Below are 24,765 nucleotides of genomic sequence, written 5' to 3'. Positions count from 1 at the left end.
TTAATTCCGCGATGGCAACGATGAGTAGTCCAGAAATTCCTACCCTTTATTTCGAGTTTTTTGGTACATATTTGTCCATAATATTGAACAGCTCTGAGAACTAAAAAATGCAGAATTGTTATCAAATAAACTGCGTAATTGCTGCGAATTGGCATTGTTGGCTGGTCACAATTGAAAAATTAGAAGAGCTTTTCTAATTGAAATTACCGAAAACTTTGGGTGGCTGTAATTTAGTTATTTATTCGGCGGGGCGAAAATGGATACGCTCGATCTCCTTCAATGTTAGCGAACAACTATATTTTCTTTACAATTCAAAATCTCTTAGTCTAGCTAACCTACGGTGGCAAAGCGGGGCGAATTCGCCAAGAGCGAGAGAGCGTGCTTTTATTGCGCTCCCGCTTTGCCCTAGCCTAACTTACACTAGACTTCATAATTACGAGCAAATAAACAATAATCGCCGCATAGAGGGAAGGTATCACGCAACACTTGATGTTATCGTTACCATGAATATAAGCACAGGTTATCAAAAACCTTGGATCAATTTATTAATTTAAACAGTTAGCTTGTGATTGAATTTCTCCATTTTTGATTAATTCACAACTTTCATGAAGTTTTTATTATGTACTAGCTAACCACCCGGAAGACGTTGATCTGCCACACAACAAAAAAATGTTCTGAATTAAATGAGGCTAATTTATAGCGAACAATTTTTAAATGACCCGGTCAACGTTTTTCTGCCTTAGAGGCAATAAATAAGCAGATTTTGTATTTTATCATGTTCCTTTTTGTATTTTAACGTCTACTGTTCTGACGTTTATGTCCTATCACACGGGAGCGCGGTCGAACGATATAAAAAGTATCCTACAGCAGTATATATACATATATACCGCTAACCAAATTGCCATTCAGTTCTGAACACGGGGAAACGGGTCGGACACTGCGCTCAAAGGCGATCTCCAGGCAAGCAATATTCTTTTTGGGCAACATGATCGGGGATATGGCTTATGTTACTTTTTTGACGGCGATACCTTTTGAGTGCCAGTGGCCGTTGTCTGGTGTTTGTCATCGGCATGATCTACCAGACGGCCGATCACGGCCTTGGTCACATTCTTCACGAGTTGGCTGAAGTTGTTCGCTGGTGTTGGTTTTCCAGATGTCATCAATGTCACCGTTGGTGCTCTTGTCGGCCGACCTGCTTTTGGGTTTGCTGTCCGATCTGCTGGTCGTCCGACTGTTGTGGCCAGCACTTGCCTTGGCAGTGTTTTGCTGGTGTTTCTCCTCTTTGGTGGGAGTAACAGCATTCATGTATCATTCATCAAAGATTGGTAGCGCCAATCAGAGAAGAATTGACGGCTGCAATAATATTGGCACAGCTTCATCAATTGTGGTGTTTTTTCATAGTTAGGCAAGAATTTGAAATAGGAGCCTACGTATGCGATAAAAAAGAGTGATCTTCGCATAACGACATTTTGCAGAAGGAAATTGAAACATTTGGATTTTTGCGTGGTCCTACACGGGATTGCCGGCCAGACTGTGCTTCAATTTGATTCTTTCCTCTCATTATTTTTTACTACTGCACAGTGGGTGAAATGGCCAGTATAGCAGAAGAAGCCCTCTAGCTCATACGGTATTGAATACAACACAAATCTGGTTTAAAATTAAAGCAGTTTTTAGAAAAAAAAAAAATTTAAGTAATTTCCGCATTTCACAAGGTTTTTCTTCTGCTAGATTGGTCATTTCACCCACTGTGCAGTACGAGCACGAGCTTGGGCCAATCCAGAACTATGCACGAAGTTGTGCATATGTATATTTTCGCCATCATCAGTGTGCTGTATCATGCCTAAGCAATGTAGTTTTTTTGCATTCTTGCTCATCCAGGCAAAATACAAAATCGCTGTCGCATATGGTTATTAAATTAGCATAAAACATATAACTAGTTTAATTTAAGAAAATTATTTCCAAGCACCAAGTTGCGCACTGCCCTAAACTAACCAAATTGCATGCGCACCAATCTAATCTACCACTTCGTACCTTCAGTTTTCACTACAAACAATAGCTTTTCACTCAAAAGAAAAAAGAAACGGTTGTTTAGTATTCTTTAAAATTTATTTGTGGCTTTTTACGTATATTTTTAAAATTCACCACTTTTGCGTTAGGTGGATTGAGTAAAGTCATATTCAAAGCAGCAAAATAAATATGTATTAGAAAAAAATGTATAAGAAAAGAATCAGTGTTTAATTTACTGTTGGAAAAAAGTGGAAGCAAAATGTACTTCAAAGATAATGTTATTTATTATTGAATATAAACTTATTTAAAAATACGCGTTAGATATCCGTATGCCATTAGGTGAGTACTATTATTAAGATTTAATCGTATACAGTATTGTTGGTATGCTATTCTGGCCAGACTAACACACACGCGCAGCACAGTAGTAATATGTATATATATAAAGTGCATTAGTTTCGATTACGATAAATTTCCCAGATAAAGATTCCATCAATATAGATTAATAGATATTTTGATAAAATTTATTTTCAAGGGCTAAGATCCTGGTGGAGGTTGGGATCGTAACCGCCCATGCTATTATCGTATGGTTGCTGCTGATCGTAGCCACCGGAGCCCATGGTATAACCCATTGAATCCTGTGGCGGAGCTGGTGACATCATGGGTGTTGTTGTGCCACTGGGCGGACCTGCCATCGAATAGGGGGAAGCACCTGCTGCCTTTTTGGCTGCATACAAATTGGCCTCTTCTTGTGCCTTACCAATGTTCTTTTTATAACGAATGCGTTTATTGCCAAACCAATTGGATACTTGTGAGACCTGGTGATAGATAAGATTATACCACAGCCGTAAGGAATGATTGATTTCCAAACTCACCGTTATTCCGCACTTACGCGCCAGCTCCTCCTTGGCCTCCTCGGATGGATATGGGTTACTTAAATGACTATAAAAGTATTCATTGAGGATTTCTGATGCTTGCTTGCTAAAATTACGCCGCTTTCGACGTGCGTCTAGAAAGCGCGAACGAAGAATCATTACAGCTTCACATGTCGACTGCTTCAGCTGCATTTGTATGGAGCTAAACTTTTTGTGAATGATCTGTACCATTCGCTCGATTTCTTTGGGCGTAATGGGTCTGGGTCAAAGAAAAAGAGTGAATTGAATTTAAATATACTAAATAAGTCACTCATCCTAAATTGTATTACCTGGTTCGACTCTGCTCACGCAGAAGATTCATAACGTGCGTAGTGAACTCGTTACAAGCCTGCTCGTACTTCTCTAGCTCTTGGTGATAGATCTGACGAATCTGCGCCAACTTTGCGCGATAGTCTGAGTGTTCAATGGCATTGTCAGCACCATCAATCGATAGCGAGCCACCCTGACTAGCAGCTGCTGCGGATGCAGCTGCTGCGCCTCCACCACCTTTTTCGGGACCAGCAACGCCCTCGGCAATCAGCATATTATCTAGTCGCATCAGTTGCGGGTCTGGTGGTTCTTCTTCCTGAGTATTGCGAATTGAAAGAACTGTAAAAATTAAACATATACAAAAATATACTTTTAAATTATTTGTTATCTATTACTTCATTATCTAAATTTAGTATTTTAGTAGTTCTTTATTTTTCGATCGTTCGTCTAAGACTGACTCTGGGCAGGATAACGGAATTCAATAATGTGTTCGCTTTCTTGGAATCGTTTTTATTTGATGTCGAAAATATATTTTATTTGGACATCACATATGTATTTATTTATTTTATTTACAAAACTGTAACCTTAAATGAACCCTACAGCAGGGTTTTTATACCCGATACTCAAAGAGTATAGGAGTACACCTAATTCTGTTTTTACACTGTAGATTGGTTCCTGAAAAAACCACGTAAGAAATGCATTGATCTTATGAAAAAAAAGTGATTGGTTCCTTGTCTATAAAACATATATATTATTATTTATTATTTATTTTCATGCTTTGTCCTAGCGCTACGAGTTTACACTTATGTTTATGTTTTATTACTTTTTTAAATTTTAATTATTTATTCTACTATTTTTATTTATTTGTTCTATTATTTTTATTTATTTTCTTTCTTTTAGTGAATTTTTTAATTTAATTTTATTGATTTCCTAAATTTTTTTAAACTTTAAAGTATAATTGAGTTGCGCTCCTAATGGTTTTTATGCTATGGTGAAGATTGTTCCATAAGCGAATAGCGTTAATGCAGAACTGCCTCTTCGAGCAAAGCGTTTGAATTCGAGGGCATATGTAATTGTTTGTTCTTTGTGATGTAGCGGTGTTAAGTTTGCGGTAAAGGTAAATCGGTTATTGGGTGGTCACAATTTTATGAAAGTATACTAAGGTTCTAAAATCTATCCATGAGGTCAAGTTGAGGTGAAGTATTTTACGAGAAAGGTGTGAAACATAGTCAAAACGACTTAAAAGCATAACGGACAATTGAATTAAATCCTACTACTAGTGTGTGCAAGTCACGAGCGTCACAATGACCAAAAATTTCTACCCCATAAAAGAGAGTGAAGATGAGAATGACTTTAGCAATTAATAGTCTTATTTCTTCTGGCAAAAAAGTTGTAGATGCTGAGAGCTGACGCAACAGACCATATGTATGTCCAGTTGCCTTTGATATATGTTTACTCTATGACAGAGTACTACTGAATGTTATTCCCAGAATAACTGCACAATCTTCGTAGGAAATAGGTGTATTGCCTATGTATGTATAATGTATACGAGAGATTTTTTGTATCAATCCGTTTTTTTACAATTACAATTTTTTAGGATTTAAATATGTATTTAAATTAGGGAAAATTGGGAAACGTTGGAAAAACAAATTTGCGAACAAAAAATGTCTTTATCAAACACGTCTGATTGCATAGTTCATCATTATTATATATACCTCTCTGAAAAGGTAAAATTTCAAGATTTATTCCCTCATTAAATTTTTTTTATTTTTTTTAGTTTTAAGCATTTTACTCTTTATGCTCTTTCTTGTTTTCGTTTGGTTTCTAGCTGTTTGTGAGCTGTGTGTGTTTTATCTATTTGTGTTGTGTTATTTTGAACCGTGCTAAATGGAATAAAGTCGTATTAAAAAATTTGTACTTTTAAACCGTGTGAAAAAAATCGTGTAAAAATGGAATTAGGTGTATATTAGATTTGTGGGGAAAGTGGATGTGTGTAACGCCTATAAAGTATACATATTCGTGATCAGCATCAGTGGCCGAGTCGATAGAGCCAAGTCTGTCTGTCCGTCTGGTCGTCCGTCTTATTTGACGCCTAGTTCTCAGAGACTATAAGAGCTAGAGCAACGAAATTTTGTGTCCTGTGATATCACACTGAATGAAGTTTGTTTCAAACTTTTGCCATGCTCCTTGCCGTCTGCGCAAAGGACGAAAATCTGTGCCATGCACAATTTTAAAGATACGAGAACACAAAAAACGCAGAATCGTAGAGTGCCATATCTATACTGCAGAATCTGAATCAGATCGGATTATGTATATAGCCAGAAGGAACAAATCAATTTTACCGACTGATTTTCTGGTAATTGGTATGGTATCAATGGTAATCGTGTTTGTATTGCAATATAGACAAAGCGCTCGTGATCAAATTTTGTGTTTCCTTATTTAAATCTGGTGTAGTTAATAGCGTATTTCCTATTTGTTGTTAATGTTCCTCTGATTCCTTCATTTCCCGGTGTCCACATGAGTTCGATATTAATAATGTTGGATTCATTATTATTAATGCTCCAAACAGCGAGAATTGTGGATAGTGAATCAGTGCATATAACGTGTTTAGCCGTAGCCGTAGAAGCCATAGTATATTTGCAATAAAACTATAGATTATGTGATATTAATGAGGGGGGGAGTTTGTGTTACATTTAAGATTTGTACTAGTTGCTTGAGCATTATAATATTTTTAATCAGCGTTTAATGACTTTAGTAATGTATCAACGTGTTCATTCCAGGCGTGCTTATAGGGTGATCTTTTTTGGTAGAATTATTTTATTTATTTTAATTTCTATAAATGTACATCTGTGGTTTAAAAAGGTGTAAAGATTTTCCGCTGGATATTTTTGTGCCAGTAAAGTTTATGTGTTCTGCATGTTGCTTAATTCTCTATTATAGCCCAGCTTTGGATTGAAAATAAGACAGAGATCGTCAGCATCGTGTAGGTAAAAAATTTGTGTTGGCTTATTATATTTATTTTATTAAAAGCGATTACGAAAAAGAGTCACTGACAGCGGGTATTCCTTGGGGATGCCGTTGTGTAGTCCCTTTTCTTCTGATAAGGTGTTGTTTACTTGTACTCAGAATCTTCTGTTTCTAAGGTAACCTAGTTTCCTTTCAGAGTTGTTCAATAATGCAATGGGTTCCTACTCTGTCGAAAGCCTCTTCCATATTGATGGAGAGGAAGATTTTTAATATTGTATAACTGATGCTATCAAAACCGGGAGTGATTCCTCATAGGCTAGAACTGAAGTTATATTGTTGTGATGTTGGTTTCAATAAGTTGTTCTTTGGATTTTTGAATATAAGGTCGGGGTGATTTGTTGATGCATTGGGATCTTTTTTTTCTGAAAGAGTCTAAGAAATTTGCGTCTTTTAAATAACTGGACCAGGCTTCTCTACCTGTCGGTGTTTCCATTGTGTGGATTTGGGTATTTTTCGCCTCCTGTTTTTACGTGGACATTGTCCCAACGCGTCTTTGTTGTAGAACTGGGGTTAATATCTTTAGTAGTCAGAAAAGCAACTTTTTAGACTTTCTTTGTTTCTTTTAGCCAGGCTCCGCTTTTCACTTACTTTTCCAGATTACATTTTCAGCCAATACGTTTACTTTTCGTTTTAAAAGGGCTCACAAATTCACAAATTTTTGATATCGATATGTTTCATTTTCTCATCAGTTCTGAAAAACAAAAACAGCTGACCTGGTTTCTTTGAAAATATACAGCGTGATAAAAATGCCTTTATATTTTCAATTGATTGTTTTGAAGCAACGTTCCGATAACCAAATCGGACTGCGTAAGCTGTTTGCACCAAAACGAAAAAAGTGGTTGAGATTGAGATTGGGTTACGAAAAAATTATTTATAAATAAAGCAAAGGTTAATTTGCCCTTATATAGGTGTCAAGCTCATGTTAATGCATCAATAAGTCATCTAATTTTTTTTCCTTTTGCAATTAAGATTTTTTTTTTTTACTTTTTATTTCGTCAAGGAAAATGTTTTATTTGAAAAGTAAGAAATCTTGCGGATTGTGAAAACGGGAGACCCAATTTATGTGATTTCAAAAGTAAAACGAAAAACTTTTGTAAGAGTGAAAAACGGAGCCTGCCTGTTTTTTTGCTCAATGGAAACAAAATTGGAATAGATAGGAATTATTTTGCGTTCAATACTTTTTGAAATGAGGAGGGCGACGCCTTTACTTGCTTTTGTGTTGGATGTTATGTAATTTTTTTGATATAGCTCAAATTGTTTTGGCGTGTTAAAATGTATCCTCGCTAATGAGGTGAGTTTCATGTAGTGTAATTAGCTTTGGTTTGTGCTTATTTACTAAGAGGTGGAGACTGTAGAATTGGTCTTTGTATCCATATATGTTCCATTGAAAGTTTTAAGTGCAACAAGCAGATCAAGTTATATTGGTTATAGCTCTCATATACTGTCGTCAGTATCAGAGTGTTTCGTTTGAGCTTTGAGTCTTTTTATACCCGATACTCAAAATGAGTATTGTCTCTCTCTAACACACAGGTTTCATGGACGGTTTTGCCAATTGCAAAATATGAGTTAAAGGATCTCAGAACCTATAAGAGCCTGAGCAACCAAATTTGGTATCCACACTCCTGTGATATCGGACCTTGACCGTTTTGTGTCAAAATTTTGCCACACCACCTTCCGCCCCCGCAAAGGACGAAAATCTAGGGCATCCACAAATCTCAGAGACTATTAAGGCTAGAGCAACCAAATTTGGTATCCGCACTTCTGTTAGATCTCACTATAAAACGTATATCTCGAAATTTCGCCCCACCCCCTTCCGCCACCACAAAGGACGAAAATCTGTTGCATCCACAATATTGCAGATTCGAGAAAACTAAAAATGCACAATCATAGAGAATGACCATATCTATCCGGTTGCCAAATCTGGATCAGATCGGATCATTTTTATAGCCAAAAGGAACAAATCAATTTGCAGTGGCCACGCAGCGCCCGACGTCACGCTCAGACTGATTTTCTGTCTCTCTCGCACGCACTCTTTGTCGTGTCGTTCAATATTCGCGGCGTCTGCCGGAGGAGAGCCATACTGACTAAGTATCGGGTATAAATGTAGAGTTGCGGTGGCCGCAGCAACTCACAACGTTCCCCCTCGTTTTTTTTTTGCTTGGAGGTGGGTAGTTTTGTGTGACTCACTTTTCAATCTTTGACTGATATTTTTATATCTGATACATAAAATGTGTATAGGAATATGTTCAGTTGGTATCACACAGTGACACCGTGACACAGTTAAAATTTAACATGTAATATAATACCTCACGACAAAACACTAGCCACTGCAGCGAGTTCTGCTGACAATGCACTCTCTCCGCAGAGGGCGAACACATCAGTGCAATTGATGACCATCAATATTACGCAATTTCCCACTAGACAATCAACTTATCCATAATACCTTACCTTTTGTTACCTATAAATAACAATCAATTTGATCAAAGTCAGTATCAGAAACAGTATCACAACTGCCTGTCACTCATCTTCCATGGCAATCATCAGAGGCTGTCGCTGTGTCTTCAGACCCTACTTTGCGCACCGTAGGATACCCACTCCGCAGTCCAACTGGTTCAAGTTCTAGTTGCGACGACCAAACTGTAGCCGGTTTATGTACCGTATGCAACGCAGCTTCCCCCACACACACACACAATAACACGGTATATTAGATGTGTGGTGGAAATGGATGTGTGTAATGTCCAGGAGGAGGCGATTCCGACCCCATAAAGTATACATATTCTTAATCAGCATCAATTACCGAGTCGATAGAGCCATATCTGTCCGTCCGTCCGTCCCAATGAGTGCCTAGTGCTTTAACGAACCCAAAAGGGTTCGATACAATCCTTCCCCCAACGCATAATAAGCATAAACCCACTACTAAGATACGCACCGACCCCACAAAAGCTGACCAAACGCACCATGCCACGCGAACCTCCCCCACTCCAGACCAAGCAACCGGCCAGTCGCAGTCTTCCGGGTTCATTGACTACAAAAAGATGACACCGCGGAAACTTACGACAAACAACCAGCGACAAATCCGCCAGAAACAGAAACCAGGTCAACCCACGATCGCCAAAACAGCGAAGTGCACCCCGACACGGAAGCGCATTTCGACCCCGCTGACACAGCAGCCACAGGCGTATAAATAGACTCCAGCCAAAACCAGAAGACAACTTACGTAGAAGCCCGGCTCCGAGTACAGACGTTGTACCAAAAACTTACGAAGAAACCTGGCTCCGAATATAGACGTTGTATTTATCTAAGAATATAAAAGTGCTAAGAATTTATACGAATAAAGTGGAAGCCACATATCCAAGTAACCCGCTGCGTAAGTTCATTTCAAATAGCCGACACTACCCCCACTAGCCCACACACAGCATCCGACGCACACCACTAGCGACGCTCGACCAAGCCACGATCCACCCTCTCTAAGATAGGCCAACCCCGAAATCTCCCTCAAAGTTCCATCCACTTCTAAAAATTTCTTGTGGATTGACCACTGGACGTGACTGAGCTTACCTCAGCCTGAATAAGGTCTATCACAGTGCTCAGAGACTATAAGAGCTAGAGCAACCAAATTTGGTATCCACAATTCTGTTAAATCTTACTGTTAGGAGTGTATTTCAAAATTGCGCCACACCCCTTCCGCCCCAGAAAGGACGAAAATCTGTGGCATCCACAATTTTACAGATACGAAAAAATTAAAAACGCACAATCATAGAGAATGACCATATCCACCAGATTACCGAATCTGGATCAGATCGGATCATTATTATAACTAAAACCAACAAAAAAATTTCCAGTGGCTACGCAGTGCCCGACGACACGTTCTGACTGATTTTCTGTCTCTCTCGCACGCACTCTTTATCGTTTAATGTTAGCTCCCTCTGTCGGAGAGGAGCCCTGACTAAGTATCGGGTATGAATGTAGAGTTGCGATCGCAGCAGCAACAACGTTCCCCCTCGTTTTTTGTGCGATTGTGTTATTGGCAATGCAACTAACCAGTTTTTTCCTTAATTTCGCAGAGTACCGAGAATAGAGCCGGCTTCATTCGATGACAGTTTAGTGTGTGCTTCCTAGCCTGTGCCTCGTCCAGTGACTGCTCAGAGATGCTCATAATTTGTTGCAATATCTCGCCAATATCCTTTTGCTTCCGCACTTCGTTCTCGTTGCCAGTATTTTGGCCATCGTCCTGCCCAGATAGGCTATAGCCCTGCGGTGCCATCATTCCACCAGTGTGAGCCATCATGCGATTTGGATCCTCCATGGCTTGTCGAAAGATTACCCACTTACAACAGATATGTAGATCTGAAAAATTGAAAATATATATAAGTAATTTTATGATCGCAATAGATTTTTCTGTTAAGTGCATGTCTGGAGTGTAGGGGACGTGTATGTAAGTTAACAAATGTTAACCAAATTGGCCATTAGGCGGAGTAATTTCTGAAAGATCGCTGAGTACGCGTGGGACCGTGTGAGCGCGGCTACCGAGACCACCGGATGCCGGCCTGCATTAGACACCAGACACGGGGCGCATTGTCAGCGTTTCTGCTAAACTGCGACGGGCCTGACGGACGATGAGCGAGTGCTTTAGATCGGGAGTTTGGGTATCATAAGTTCAGTTTTATATTGATCATAATAATGAATAGTGTTTACCATATTATTCAAAATAACACTAAAACTTATTTTTACTGGCGCCCAACGTGAATGAACCGCCCCCAGATAATTATAATGCGGAGACAACGCCCGCTGTAGTGTAAATCGACAAAAGTATTGAGTGCGGAGACAACGCCCGCTCAACAAAGTTAAAGAAAAAATTCGGTCAAAACAAAAAAACGAGTGAAAACAAAAAAATATAAAATATGAAACAAATGAATGCGAAGACAACGCCCGCTCAAAGAAAGCATTCGGTCAACGTGTAAAAACAAAAGAAAATCGATTAATCCCGAGAAACATTGATTTTCGTCCTTTTTGGGGGCGGAATGGGGTGGGTCGAAATTTTGAAATACACATGTAACAATGAGATCTAACAGGAGTGTGGATACCAAATTTGGTTACTCTAGCCTTAATAGTCTCTGAGATTTTCGTCCTTTGCAGGGGCGGAAGGGGGTGTGGCAAAATTTTGAAACTAACTCGTCAAGGTCCGATATCACAGGAGTGTGGATCAAAAATTTGCTTGCTCTAGCCTTTATAGTCTCTACGATCTAGGAACTCATATTTTGCAATATGCAAAGCCGACCATGAGACCTATGTGTTAGAGAGAGACAGAGCGAGAAAGAATGAAATTGTTTTCTTGATTCTGGCTATATACATTTTAGAAGATATATGTAGTCATCTTCTACGATTCGGCGTCTTCTGTTTTTTCGTATTTTTAAAATTGTGGTTGCCACAGATTTTCACACTTTGTGGGGGCGGAAGTGGGCGGGGCAAAGTTTTGAAATATACTTGTAACAGTGACATATCACAGAAGTCCAAAATCATTTTGGCGACATTGTTCAGGAAATTTTATTTTCTCTTCTTTCTTGTTGCCCTTTGTGGTGATAAACGAAATATTGTTGTCGGCGGGCAAAATCACAGATCTCTGCTAAGGGAGTTCGAATTTGACGCCAATCTAAATAAACAGCTGACTCGACTTGCTAGAACGGTCAAAGGAAAGTAAAAGAAATAGTCCGCACATGAGCATTTACCACAGCTTTGACGATTTACTTGAATTGTTAAACGATCTTAGTCTAGATATTAAGCGCGGCCCGGGGGAACGAGCAGGAATAATGGACGCTGCACAGCTCTAAGCCATTGTGTCCGCGGCGGTCGGCTCTGCACTGGAGGTGCAAAAGGCTGACTTTGAACAGCGTTTACAGGTAGTAACCAACCAGGTGCAGGCAGCGTTAATCACGTCACCCGAAGCTAAGGCCTTCGAGCCGGTTACCTTAGATAGAACGGTGGTTTGTGAGAAAGCTCTGGATGCAGTAAAAACACTTCCAGAGTTCCATGGCACCCAGGAGCAATAGGTTTCCTATCGCCAAGCAGCAAAGGCTGCCTATACGCTGTACGAGGGGTACAAAGGTAGTTTAAAACACTACCAAGCGGTCCTCATAATCGGAAATAAAATTAGAGGCCGCGCTGACTCGCTCTTAGCATCGTTCAACACGGTTTTGAACTTCGAGGCAATTATCAATCGTCTCGATTTGACATATTCGGACAAACGTCCACTGCCCCTGCTAGAACAAGAACTCGCCACCCTCCGACAGGGCGGCTTGTCCGTCGTGCAGTTTTATGAAGAAGTTGAGAAAAAACTCACCCTTCTTACAAACAAAAAATGATGTCCCTAGAAGCCACACAGGCACAGCATCTTAACGAAAAACATAGAGCTGACGCCCTCCGTGTCTTCATCTCAGACCTCATCCGGAACCTTACGGACGTACTATTTTCAGCTCAAACTAAAGACTTGCCAACGACTTACATGCGCGATCATGGCAAACAACTGACAAATAGTCACAAAGGCCTGGACAGGGTCGAAAAAATGGACGTGAACCCCTCCTCCTCGAAGTTCCGCCAACCAACAAACTTTCAAAGGCAGCAGGGACCCAATGCAGGCCCACCTGTCACGGCAACCCTAGCTAACGGTCACAACGAACAACAGTATGAGCAGCTAGCACAGGGGGCAGTGGCTGAGATTGATGAGGAAAATAACGCAGGATTGGATAGTGACAAGGTCAATTTTTTAGAGGAGAGTCCCTGCTCCCGTTCATCAAGAGAACAGTAGCGGGGATAACATTATATTTTCTGTTAGACACTGGGGCTGCAAAGAACTACATCAAACCGCTAAGCGAACATCACCGAATTGTTCCGGTGGAGGCCCCATTCATCGTGAAAATACTGCTCGGCTTTAATAAGAAGCTTGTTTTTCATCTTGCCAGAACTTTCAACCTTCGATGGACAACTTCACAAAGGTGGACGACATATAAGTTCCGCGAGCTGTAAGAGACGAATTTCCCAAAATGATTGCCAGTCGCATAAAGGCTTTTGCAGATCTAAACGAAAAAACTGCCCTTTAACACGGCTGCAGTCGCCACGATCAGAACCGAAAATGAAGAGCCATATTACTCAAAAATGTACCCTTTCCCAGTAGGATCCACTGATTTCGTAAATGACGAAGTGAAGCACTTATTGCGGAACGACATTATTAGGACGTCCAGGTCTCCGTGCAACCCCAAATGGGTTGTTGGAAAGAAAGGAACCGACGACTCAGGTTCAAGCAAAAAACGATTGGTCATAGACTTTCGCAAGCCAAACACAAAAACCATTCCAGACAAATACCCAATGCCTAGTACCTCTATGATGCTTTCGAATTTGGGAAAAGCAAGATACTTTACTACCCTTGATCTGAAATGTGGGTACCAAATGAGAAGATCTCATTTCGGTAAACGGAGGGATATATGAATTTTGACGTCTGCCATTTGGCCTAAGAAATGCGTAAAGCATTTTTCAGCGGGTCATCGATGATATGTTACGGGAGCATATCGGTAAGATATTCTACGTGTACGTCGATGACGTCATCTTATTTTCGAGGAGCGAGGCAGAGCATGTTAAGGACATTGACACTGTACTCGGCAGCCCCCATGACGCAAACATGAAGGTGTTGAAGATAGATCCCAATTCTTTAAAGAAAAGTTTGAATTTCTAGGATTTGTCGTGTCAAGCGAGCGCACAACAACGAGCCCTGATAAGGTCAAGGTACCTTGTTTACCTTTAGCATTACCTTTACGGAAAAGGGACATAAACATCTGCATCAGCCGCTGATTTTTGCAGTTTCCGACAGAAATCCCAACTCAAAAATAAAGCGCTGGAAAGCGCGGATTGATGAGTGTGGCACAAAGGTCTTCTACAAGCCAGGCAGGGACAATCATGTAGCAGACGCACTGTCGCGAAAAAGCATTAATGTTTTAGAGAGCCGGAGTCGGTCTGATGCAGCTACAATCCACAGTGAGGCCTCGCTTACTTCTGTAATCGAAGCTGTTGACAAACCGTTGAACAGCTTCAGGAACCAAATAATTCTGGAAGAATCAAGTACCCCTTCAAAGCAGCATCGCATCTCTTCTCCGAAAAATCACGTCACAAAATTGACTCCATCAAGGAAGTAGTACAGCCTGGGGTCGTTAATTCCATACACTGCACCCTGCCAATACTGGCGTTTGTGCAAAATGACCTGGTTAAAGCCTGCCCGGACACAATATTCCGGTATTGCAAGACCTTGGTGACGGGCATCACCAATGACGGAGAGCGAAGGGAAATAGTAGTCACCGAACACAATCGGGCGCACAGAGCAGCCCAGGAAAACGTGATGCGGCAGAAGTAGTAACAAACTGCAGGATATGTCAAAAGGCAAAATACGATAGACACCCTAGGAAGCAGGAATTAGAAGTAACACCAATACCAGCAAGGGTAGGCCAATTGATTCACATTGACATATTCTCCACCACAGGAAAAAACTTTCTCACTGCGGTCGACAAGTTCTCAAAATTTGCAATTACACAGCAAGTGGCTTCGCGCACGATCACTGACGTAAAGATACCGAGCCTGCAGTTGGTAAACATATTCCCAAACATCAGAACCATTTATTGTGACAATGAGGCAGCCTTTAAGTCAGAGACTATTTGGTCTTTGTTAAAGAACCAGTTCGACATTGATGTGGCAAATGCCCCCCCGCTACACAGCACATCAAACGAACAGGTGGAACGCTTCCACAGCAACCTACTAGAAATTGCCAGATGCTTAAAACTTCAACGCCAAGTCGATGTTACGGTTGAGCAAGATATTCTAGCGACTATTGAGTACAACCGGACAGTCCACTCGGTCACGAACAGAACACCCGTTGATGTGGTTCAGCTGTGACCTTGGGGAGGAAATAATGTTGAGGTTAATGAAGGCGCAACAAGAACAGCTTGATAGGAACAACCCAGGCAGAAAAAACAGGATGTTCGACGTGGGAGAGAATGTCCTAGTAAAAACAAATAGGAGGTTAGGAAACAAACTAACTAAAACTCTAGAGGAAAAGGTAGAAGCAGATTTGGGGACCACTGTTCTTATAAGAAGGAGGTTGGTCCACAAAGACAATTTGAGGTAGATAAGGAGTTAACTTTTTTTAAGTTATAGTTAATAAGTTTTTGTATTTTTTCAATTTTATTGGGACCCTCAACAAGTATTTTTAGCCTCCTTTTAATCATAACAATAGACAAATAACACTCGAAAACCCAGGCACAGATTAATGCCCTCACTGCAACCGTCAACCAATTGTTGAAGGTTAGCATGCAACCGTCAACCAATTGTTGAAGGTTAGCAGGAAGAAAGAAATATAATTCTGACGCTTGAATTACAAAACATAATGATAGCCACCACTTTGGCGAAAATAAACATCATCAAACCGTCTATCATTAATAGCGATGATTTGGAAGAGATTTTAAATATAAGAGTTCTACCGGTATCAGCGTATCCCAATTAATGGGCGCTACCAATGTGAGTGCCTTAGTTAATAAAGAATTAATAATATTCGTAATCGAAATGCCTAGACCTTACATTTGTACGAAAATAACTATATTTCCTGTCGCCCATAGTGGGGAAATAATCCGAATGCCAGAGAATGCAGTAACGTCATGCAAAAGTCTCCCAAACCTTGCCTTTTTCAAAGCAGCACCGACAAACAACTGTGCCCAAGAGCTGCATTCCAGAGCAGTAGCCCATTGGGACACATAACCCAATGATTTGCCGCCGATCTTCGAAGTGGATGACGGCATCGTAATAATCAACGCCGCGTATGCAATCGTCACCGTTGACAATTTCTCGGAATACCGAATCAGAGGAACGTACATATATAGTGACTTCTGACCAGCTCACCTGCATCCATGGTTCAACGCACACCAACTTTAACAGTACACCGAAAAGGCTTCCAGGTGTGGCGCCGGCCACAAGAATCAACGTCAGCCGACACCAAACTCTGCTAAGCCTGCCATACTTCCACAAACTCAGCAAGGAAAATTTACAACGCACCGCTGAAGTTGAGACGGGCCTTGTCACCGGGTCCGTGATAGCTGTTGCCGTAGGCGTACTTATATGCGCCGTCATAGCCGGAATCTTCTGGCAGCTGCGTCGCAAGCAGCGGAGTGAAACAACCAACGCCATTCAGCAAGTGCTGAAAAAATTGATCTCTACCGAGGACAGCCAAGTCTTGGAGGAGGGAGTAGTTAACAAATGTTAACCAAATTGGCCATTGGGAGGAGTGAAATCTGCAAAGATCGCTGAGTAGGCAGATTCACTGACCGTTGGAGCGCGGCCGCCGAGACCGCCGGATGCCGGCCTGCATCGGTCACCAGACACGAGGCGCAATGTCAGCGTTTCTGCTGAACTGCGACGGGCCTAAGGGCTCGCGCACACTATAGCTGAAAGCGGAGCTGAAATCGGCGCTGAAATCGAAGCTGAAAGCTCAGCTGATCTGAGAGCTTTTTTCAGGCAGAATCAGCTTGCAGGTGCGTACATTGTCGGCTGATCTGATTGCTGAAAGCTGAAAGCCATTGCCTTCCTTTGTCTCCTCAAGTGGCATCAAAAGTTATCATTATAATTATTATTGTTATTATTATTATTTCAATGCCGTTAAAAACATTAGGGACAGACTTCTTGACCTCGTTTTTGTTAACGATGGTTCTCTTGCTACTGTATCTAGAGCAAGCCCAATATCTCTCCCTGAAGATCCTTACCATCCAACTATGTTGATATCACTGGAGTGTACACAATCTGGAGGTGCTGACAGTTCCATGGCTCCTTGTCACATAAAGTGTTTTCGCAAAACAAACTTTATTGATTTAGATCTACATCTCTCGCGTGTTGATTGGTCGTTTCTTTATTCATTACCGAACATAGATGCAACTGTTAACTCGTTTTATAGTTCTATTTACTCCGCCCTTAATACGTTTGTTCCAGATATCACTGTACCTGTATCGTCCAAGCCTCCCTGGTTCTCCAAGTATTTGTCATACTTAAAAAATAATAAATCCCGGCTCTATAAAAAGTACCAGAAGTCGGGCTCCACGTTGGCCTTAGCTCTATACTCCTCCGCTCGCTCTCTGTTCCTTGCCGTCAATAGTCAGTGTTATAATCATTACCTTTCACAATGTAGTAGTAACTTTCGTAGTGATCCTAAAAAATTCTATTCGTTCGTTAATTCTAAGCGCAAGTCAAACGTTTTTCCTCCGTCCCTTCATTACCAGAACAAAACAGAAGCTTCTGCTGTTGGTATTGCAAATTTATTCGCTAACTTTTTCCAAACAACGTACTCGTCTCATATTTACAACGCATCCACTCCGTATCCGTACCAGCCACCTCAAGCTAACAGCATTTTTCTGCCCTTTTTCGAGGAAAGTGTTGTTCTGGAAGGTTTGTCATCTATGGACATATCGTTTTCTGCGGGTCCAGATAAAGTACCAAGTTGCATCTTAAAACACTGTGCCCAGTCCCTTTGCAAACCCTTGACCTTTCTCTTCAACCTCTCCTTGGAACAATCTTGTCTCCCAGTAATTTGAAATGAGTCCTACATCATTCCGCTTCACAAAAAAGGTTCAAGATCAAACATTGAAAACTATCGTGGTATCGCAAAGCTTTCCGCCATCCCGAAGCTTCTTGAGTTCCTGGTCACCCGGCAACTGCAACATCTTTGTTGCAGCTTGATATCTCCGTCGCAACACGGTTTTTTCAGACATCGTTCAACATCGACTAACCTTCTTGAGTTTTCTAACCTAATCCACCGTGGTTTTCAAATTGGTTTGCAGACGGATGTAGTTTTTACGGACTTCAGCAAGGCATTCGATTCTGTGAACCATGCTCTGCTTATTCAAAAGCTCTCTTTATTAGGGTTCCCAACGAATCTTCTAGATTGGATTTTGTCCTATCTCTCTAACCGTACTCAACGTGTTTTGTTTTCTAACGTGTTGTCAAATACTGTTAATGTTACTTCAGGTGTGCCACAGAGAAGTCATCTGGGCCCGCTTCTGTTTATTTTATTTGTGAACGACCTTCCTCAAGTTATAACATACTATACTACACTAATGTATGCTGATGATGTCAAAATCTGTCTTTCTTACTCTGATTGGTATTTGCACACACGCCTTCAACTTGATCTAAGTGAACTACTATTGTGGTGTTCAACTAATCTTCTTTTTCTGAACCTTTCCAAATGCAAACTTATGACATTTTACCGTCGCGCTCCTCATTTTGTCTCATATGTTCTAGGAAATCATGTCCTTGAGCGAATTTCGAGTTAAAATGACCTCGGAGTCCTTTTTGATCATAAGATGTGTTTCAACACCCATATAGCTGCAACTGTAAATAAAGCTAAGGGTGTTTTAGCGTTCATCAAGCGTTGGTCCAAGGAGTTTGACGACCCGTACGTTACGAAACAACTGTACATCTCGTTAGTACGTCCTATATTGGAGTATTGTTCTTGTGTGTGGAGCCCGCAGTATAAAGAGCAGCAGGCTGTTATTGAATCCGTGCAAAAGCAATTTTTAATTTTTGCCCTTCGGAACTTTAACTGGGACTCGGGTAGAATCTTGCCACCCTACCGGTCTAGGCTAAATCTTATTGACCTGCCGTCGTTGCACCATCGCAGAATATGCAATGGCGTAATGTTCGTGCACAAGCTCCTTCTTGGGACTGTTGACTCCCAAACTCTCTTGGGTCAGATTGACTTGGCCGTTCCATCCAGACCTACCCGTACTTTTAGGCCTATCCGTCTACCCATATGTAGGTCTAATTATGCTGATCATGAACCTTTTAGGGTTTTATGCCATAATTATAACTCCCTCTGTCCTTCCTTATCCCCTAAACTGTCCCTTAGACTAATTGCATGCAATATTTATAATCACTTAAATTCAACTAACTTTTAACTTATCCTTTTCCGCCTTTAGTAACGAAGTACCATTATTAACAGATAATTTGTTAATTTAATAAATAAATAAATAAATATTGTTAATTAATTACTTCACAGCACGTACAGTAGTACAGACGGAAGTTTTCTTCGTTTTTTTTTATTCCGTGTATTTCAACCACATTTCCGTTATGTATTGTATTCGTATTACTTTTATTTTACGAATTATTATTAAATTTCTCAATTATTCATTATGTTGTATAATAATAAACATTGTGATGTTTTCCTAGCGTTTACTGTACTTGGGGACATAGTATATTATATTTATTATTGACATATGAAAATGGTAAATAATACAACTTTTTTGCCCAATTTATCGCCTGCCAGAAATAAAACTATGATTCAAATATTTGTAATAATCCCGCTTATTCCCCAGCGCTGGGTTAACCGTAATTTCGCTTAACAATGTTTTGCAGCCCATTTTCGATCACTTATGAACCAATACACTTGAACAAAATCAGCAATCAGCTTGCTGAAAAACCAAACATGCTTGATCGATCAAAAATCTTAGATTTGAACGGATTAATTTTTCCAGTCAAATTTACGTCTTCGATGGATTTTAATCAAGGTCTCTAATTGGGCGTGCTACAAATTAAAAATTTGTTGCTAAAAATGGTCTAAAAATTAAAAGCCGAGTGATAAAATGTAATAGTTTGCTGTCCAACCTGATACAAAGCTATTTTTCTTAGATCGCTAATAAAAAAAAATTTGGCAGACACTCACATTTCACAAAATTCTTTTTGAAAAACTTATATTTTAACATACTCTAGTTTCTTTTTCACACAGAAAGCCATATTACGCGTATCTTACCAACATAAAAGCTATGTGAGTTGCAGTAGAAACATTGTTATTAATCTTTGTCGAAATGTAAATGTGATCATTTCACAACTCAAATTCTGACTCGAAGTTTGCTATGCATTAACCGGCTTTGCGGCTTACTTTCATCGCTCTAGTTACACGCACTTTAACCAAAAGATATGTAGTATAATAAAATCAATCAAATACTGGTTTTCCACAAATTTATGCATATGAACGTATCCCCCATACAAATTTTGTGCGGAAGTATTATAATTATTCTACATGCTCATGTAATATAACACACAGAAAGCAAACATTTTAAAACCAGTAATTTTGTAATGTACATTATTTTTGAGGAGCAACTGATGCTTTCGTTATGTATTCTGGCTTACAATTTGTTTGATTTTTTTTACATTTTTTCATATAGAAATACAAGGCATGTACATATGTAAAGAATGTATGTAAAAATAAATATGTATGTGTATTGTTACTCAAAGTTAGCCCAACACCATATCATAACCAACATGTGCAAATAGTTGTAGTTTCATACTTACATGCTTGTTTCGTACGTGTGTTGAATATGTGCTCAATTGGTGTTTGGCAAATTAACTGTTCTACTGCTATATTTTATAGTTCTAACTAAACTTTGTTTCCTTTATGCCCTTATTAGTCCCTTAATTCCTCAATCACTTCTTCCTTTTAATTTTTAACAGCTCAGATGAGAATAATTAATGCATTTTGTATGACATATTTGGACAATTTAAAAAAAATCTAATATTTTATATGAAGCATAAAAGATGGGCAAAAGAGTCTACCAAAAAACTAGGCTGTGTATACGGTTGAAAACAATCGATTATGATTGTGTTGTAAATGGTTGATTACATATTGATATATCGATATATATATATATATTTTTCATTGATATCATTATCGATATTTCTGTTTGATATTTCATCTATAAACCCTAGTACAACTAGATAAAAAAAACATGTTTACATTAACATACATATGTTAGTTCCCAGGCATAGACTAGGTCCCCCTTAACCTTATTGGCAATGGAATATGTCTCTCTTGAAAAAAATGGATTTAGCGAATTTTGACTTTTTTCTTCTTTTTCGCATATTGTACTCCTCATCGGTCACAAAAAGACGCGAAAATCCCACGTGGTATAAACTCATTTTTGCGTTGCGTTACTTTTGTCTATTTCCATGTCAGCCTCGTCAAGCTCCTCATAAGGGGCTCTTTGTGGTGCTCGTCGCTGGTCGCATGGGCAGCGTCGCCATATAATGCTGCTGATACTCTGACAAATTATATTGTCAATAAAAAAATGGGGGCCTCGCTATGCCTGCTAATGAGGACCCCAGCCGCAGTAGACCCTTTGATTAACTTTGTTTACCCTAAATTTTTAAACAGAGCCCAACCGTAGTACATCTACATCTTGTCACACTCTGCTGTTAGCTTAATATATTTCTTTTTGCCAGAAAACAATTTTTCTAATCTGAGTACTATGCTTAACCATACAGTATACACCATGTAGTTGTGCCAGCTCATACAACGAAAACTTCCCAACGCAATTTGCTGCGATATCTCCCAGAGACGAAGTCCTGGGAAGACAGACAAGCTTAAATACAATAGGAAAGAATACGTGTGCATAGATCATTTTAAAAAGACTGGAACGTAAAAGAAATTAAATTGAGCTTTACACCTAAGTGAAAAATGCATACAATATATTTATAGAATTAGCCAGCCGCTTGCACACTTGCAAAAACTTTCCGATTTCATTTTGAAAACGGAAAGACTGGTGCTCAGTCTGCAAAACTGTTGCTGCTATCGGGCTGTTCGCGCTGTTTATTTGTTGCAAGCTCCCAATTTTGATTAATCGCGGTGCTGTGCATATATAATATATTATATAAAATACAACACAATATTATGGCGCTATTTTTTTTTTATTTAATGTACTTGTTATTGAAAGCAGCTGTTTTTGACGCATGCTGGATGGTATCAGTGTATAACGGAGTTTCACATCTGTAAAAAAATCCCACCATTCCCCCGAGATGGGCTCAGTGTGCAGAGCCTATAAGTCAGAATTGCTGTTTACACTTGACAAACTCGAGTTATCGAGTTTGGCTGCTGACATGGGCGAGTGTTTATAAATAAACCAAATTATGCTTATTTACATACATATGTTTAAGAAGAAAAACAGCGAAGCAGAGTTCAGTAAGAGGCAAGAACAATTTGTGCATGAACATTGCGTGTGGAATTCAAATGTAAGGGAAAAGCTATACGGCACGCTTTGCGGCTAAATTTTGAAATTCTGTGTGAATTAAAAGTTTTAAAAAGTTCAATTTGATGGTGAAAATCGGTAGATTCATTTGCAATTTTTTGCATCACTGCCAGTTTTTTTCCACTGTTTCAATGATTTTTTCGACGGTGTCGACAAGACGACGACTGAAAAATACTTGTATATCTTCTTCATATTCTCAATTTAGTTTTTTACCTCGAAATGCCACGGTCAGTATTCTTTTAAATATTCGGCCATATCCTTAATTTCTGCGATATTTCCTCACGTCCATTCCGTATGTCTAGAATTGGCCACAAGGGTCCCACAAATCTCTTATCCAATGATAAGATTGGTTTGATGTATCCTTTTTAAGGATTTAATGTTTGTTAACTTCTCCATTTTTCACATCTTATTTTGTTGTTTTTGGTGATAGTTCACACGATAGGGTTGAAAAGGGGTTACGAAAATCGAATCAACTTTTTACCCCATGAATATCCTATTTAAAACAAAACTGAGTGTTTCCACTAACCATATGGTACATAGATGTGCCCGTTCATACAACCAACATGTCACACAGCCAACACAGAAAATTAAATCCCAGGGTCTTCGGATCTGGTGTTCGGCAACGCCTTGCATGTGTTAGTATAACACGCACAATGTTTTTCATTTAAATATGTAATTGTATGCTTCTTTCGTTTTTTAGAGTTCTGGGTTTCTGTTTTGCTTGCAGCTTACTTTATTGTATGGGTGCACACGCATTTTCACGTACTTTCTACCGCAAGGCAGCGTGCTTGGGCCGACACTGTACTGCTTATTCACCCACGACATGCGATATCTCTCTACGGTCCGAAGGCAAACAGGGCAGACCCTCAAGGTGGCAACTTTTGCTGATGACACAGCAGTACTCTCGAGGGCTAGCTGTGTCTATGATGCCACAGACAATCTAAGCAATACCTCAAGCTGTTTGAAAATTGGGCCTGCCGATGGAACATCTCCATAAAACCTGATAAATGTGCAGTGGTGACGCACTCTATAAGAATGGGCTCTGGACCTGGTGTCTTCCTGCTTGGGGATTTTGTGGAGCAGCGTAGGAGTCCCACATACCTCGGAGTTACACTGGATGCACGTTTAACTTTCGACAGTCACATCCGTATCGTGAGGAGCAAGTTGGTGGGTAAGGTGTAATATGAGCTTTAGTTTTTACCGAGTTTGTTCGGTTCTCGTTTATTACTCATTCTGGGTTCTTAGGGGCTAATTTAATAATAAAAGGCTGGGCGCTGCTTTGGCAGAGAAGCCAGCGTCAGCGCTGTACATAAATGTTTACAACAAACATATAAGTGGATAAACATGTATGGCAACGGGAACGTTGCCATTCGACGGAGGTTGGTTTTCACAAGTGGTCTATTTCTTGGTCAGTATCCCACGGATATGCTGACACTGCTTTGATTGTGCCCGCTACACTCAAGGGCGATCATATTGCATCGCACTTGGAATGTGCTGGGTACTTGTGTTTGTTGAGTCTACAACAATGTGTAGTTGTTTTGAATAAGTCTGTAAATTATGAGTTTGTATATTTGATATCTACTGATTACAGTATACTCTCGATATGTGCATACGACATCTCCCTCTTTTTGAAAAATAACGTAATTACATGAAATTATTTTGTAGTGTATAGCAAAACTTATAATAATAAATTTTCTTTTTTTTCTTTTAAATTTATAGTTTATAATTATTTGTTTCTCTCGTTTGTGCGTTTATTCATGTTGTGAACTTTAAACATATTTTTATTTATTATTCTCTTTTTTTTTTTTGAAAATGCAGAAATATAAAAAATACTTTGCATTAATCTATTAATGGTGAAATATACTTATGTATGGCCACAGTAAAAATGCTTATGAAACAAAAACTGTTAACCTATCCGTATGTACTTATTGTTGTTTATTTCTATTGCCTTTAATAAAAATATTGTTATTATCTTCTACTGATACTACTGTATAAGGTCCTAAGTATTTTGGGTCAAATTTTACTGTAAAATCCATCACTTTTTTATCGTTATGTTCTTTATTTTGTTATGACCCGCCTCTTTACCACCCTGGCCTATCGTTCCCAGCTAGCTCACGGGGAAGTCAGGGGTGTTTCCGACCCGATAGACCAGGGGACGGATTAACAAAAACAAAAAAAAACATACAAAAATTGTCCTCGTTGGCACTCTCTTCAGCGGGGATATTTGATATTATTATCCATGAGCGTGGTCCCACCCTTCCATGAGCGCCATTTTTTGAATTCGCGCGCTCCCTTTTCATATTCAGGGTCCCGCTCTTCTTCTCGCTCTCGTCCCACCCAACTACCGTTTTCTACTCACTCATGACTACGTTTTAATTTCACTTACTTACTTACTTACTTAATAACCTATATACTGCCGACGAATACAAATACTGATACCAAAAAATACTAACAGG

At 39.7% G+C, this 24,765-nt stretch overlaps 1 protein-coding gene and 1 long non-coding RNA gene across 3 annotated transcripts; one reads left to right on the top strand and one right to left on the bottom strand.

The window, feature by feature from the left end:
* Nucleotides 1-2,269: 2,269 nt before the first annotated feature.
* Nucleotides 2,270-20,882, bottom strand: LOC117186275 (homeobox protein extradenticle). Of its 2 annotated transcripts, XM_033386807.1 has the most exons (5): nucleotides 20,580-20,880; nucleotides 10,257-10,562; nucleotides 3,209-3,527; nucleotides 2,880-3,138; nucleotides 2,270-2,822 (listed from the first exon to the last, which is right to left on the bottom strand). In XM_033386807.1, the coding sequence occupies exons 2-5, from the start codon at nucleotides 10,519-10,521 to the stop codon at nucleotides 2,535-2,537; spliced, it is 1,131 nt and encodes a 376-aa protein (XP_033242698.1). In that variant the 5' UTR covers nucleotides 10,522-10,562; nucleotides 20,580-20,880; the 3' UTR covers nucleotides 2,270-2,534. The 2 variants fall into 2 exon arrangements, with proteins under 2 accessions (XP_033242698.1, XP_033242699.1); XM_033386808.1 differs by lacking the exon at nucleotides 10,257-10,562 and having other exon boundaries at nucleotides 20,580-20,882.
* Nucleotides 20,883-22,409: 1,527 nt separating this feature from the next.
* Nucleotides 22,410-24,287, top strand: LOC117186493. Its single transcript, XR_004471552.1, has 2 exons — nucleotides 22,410-22,944; nucleotides 23,010-24,287. It is a non-coding gene; the product is annotated as an uncharacterized LOC117186493 (long non-coding RNA).
* The last annotated feature ends 478 nt before the right edge of the window (nucleotides 24,288-24,765 follow it).

The sequence above is a fragment of the Drosophila miranda genome, chromosome XR, assembly GCF_003369915.1.
Source record: "Drosophila miranda strain MSH22 chromosome XR, D.miranda_PacBio2.1, whole genome shotgun sequence".
In the NCBI taxonomy this organism is placed as follows: domain Eukaryota; kingdom Metazoa; phylum Arthropoda; class Insecta; order Diptera; family Drosophilidae; genus Drosophila; species Drosophila miranda.
The sequence above is the reverse complement of the archived record's forward strand: the minus strand, read 5'-3'. Positions and strand labels throughout refer to the sequence as shown.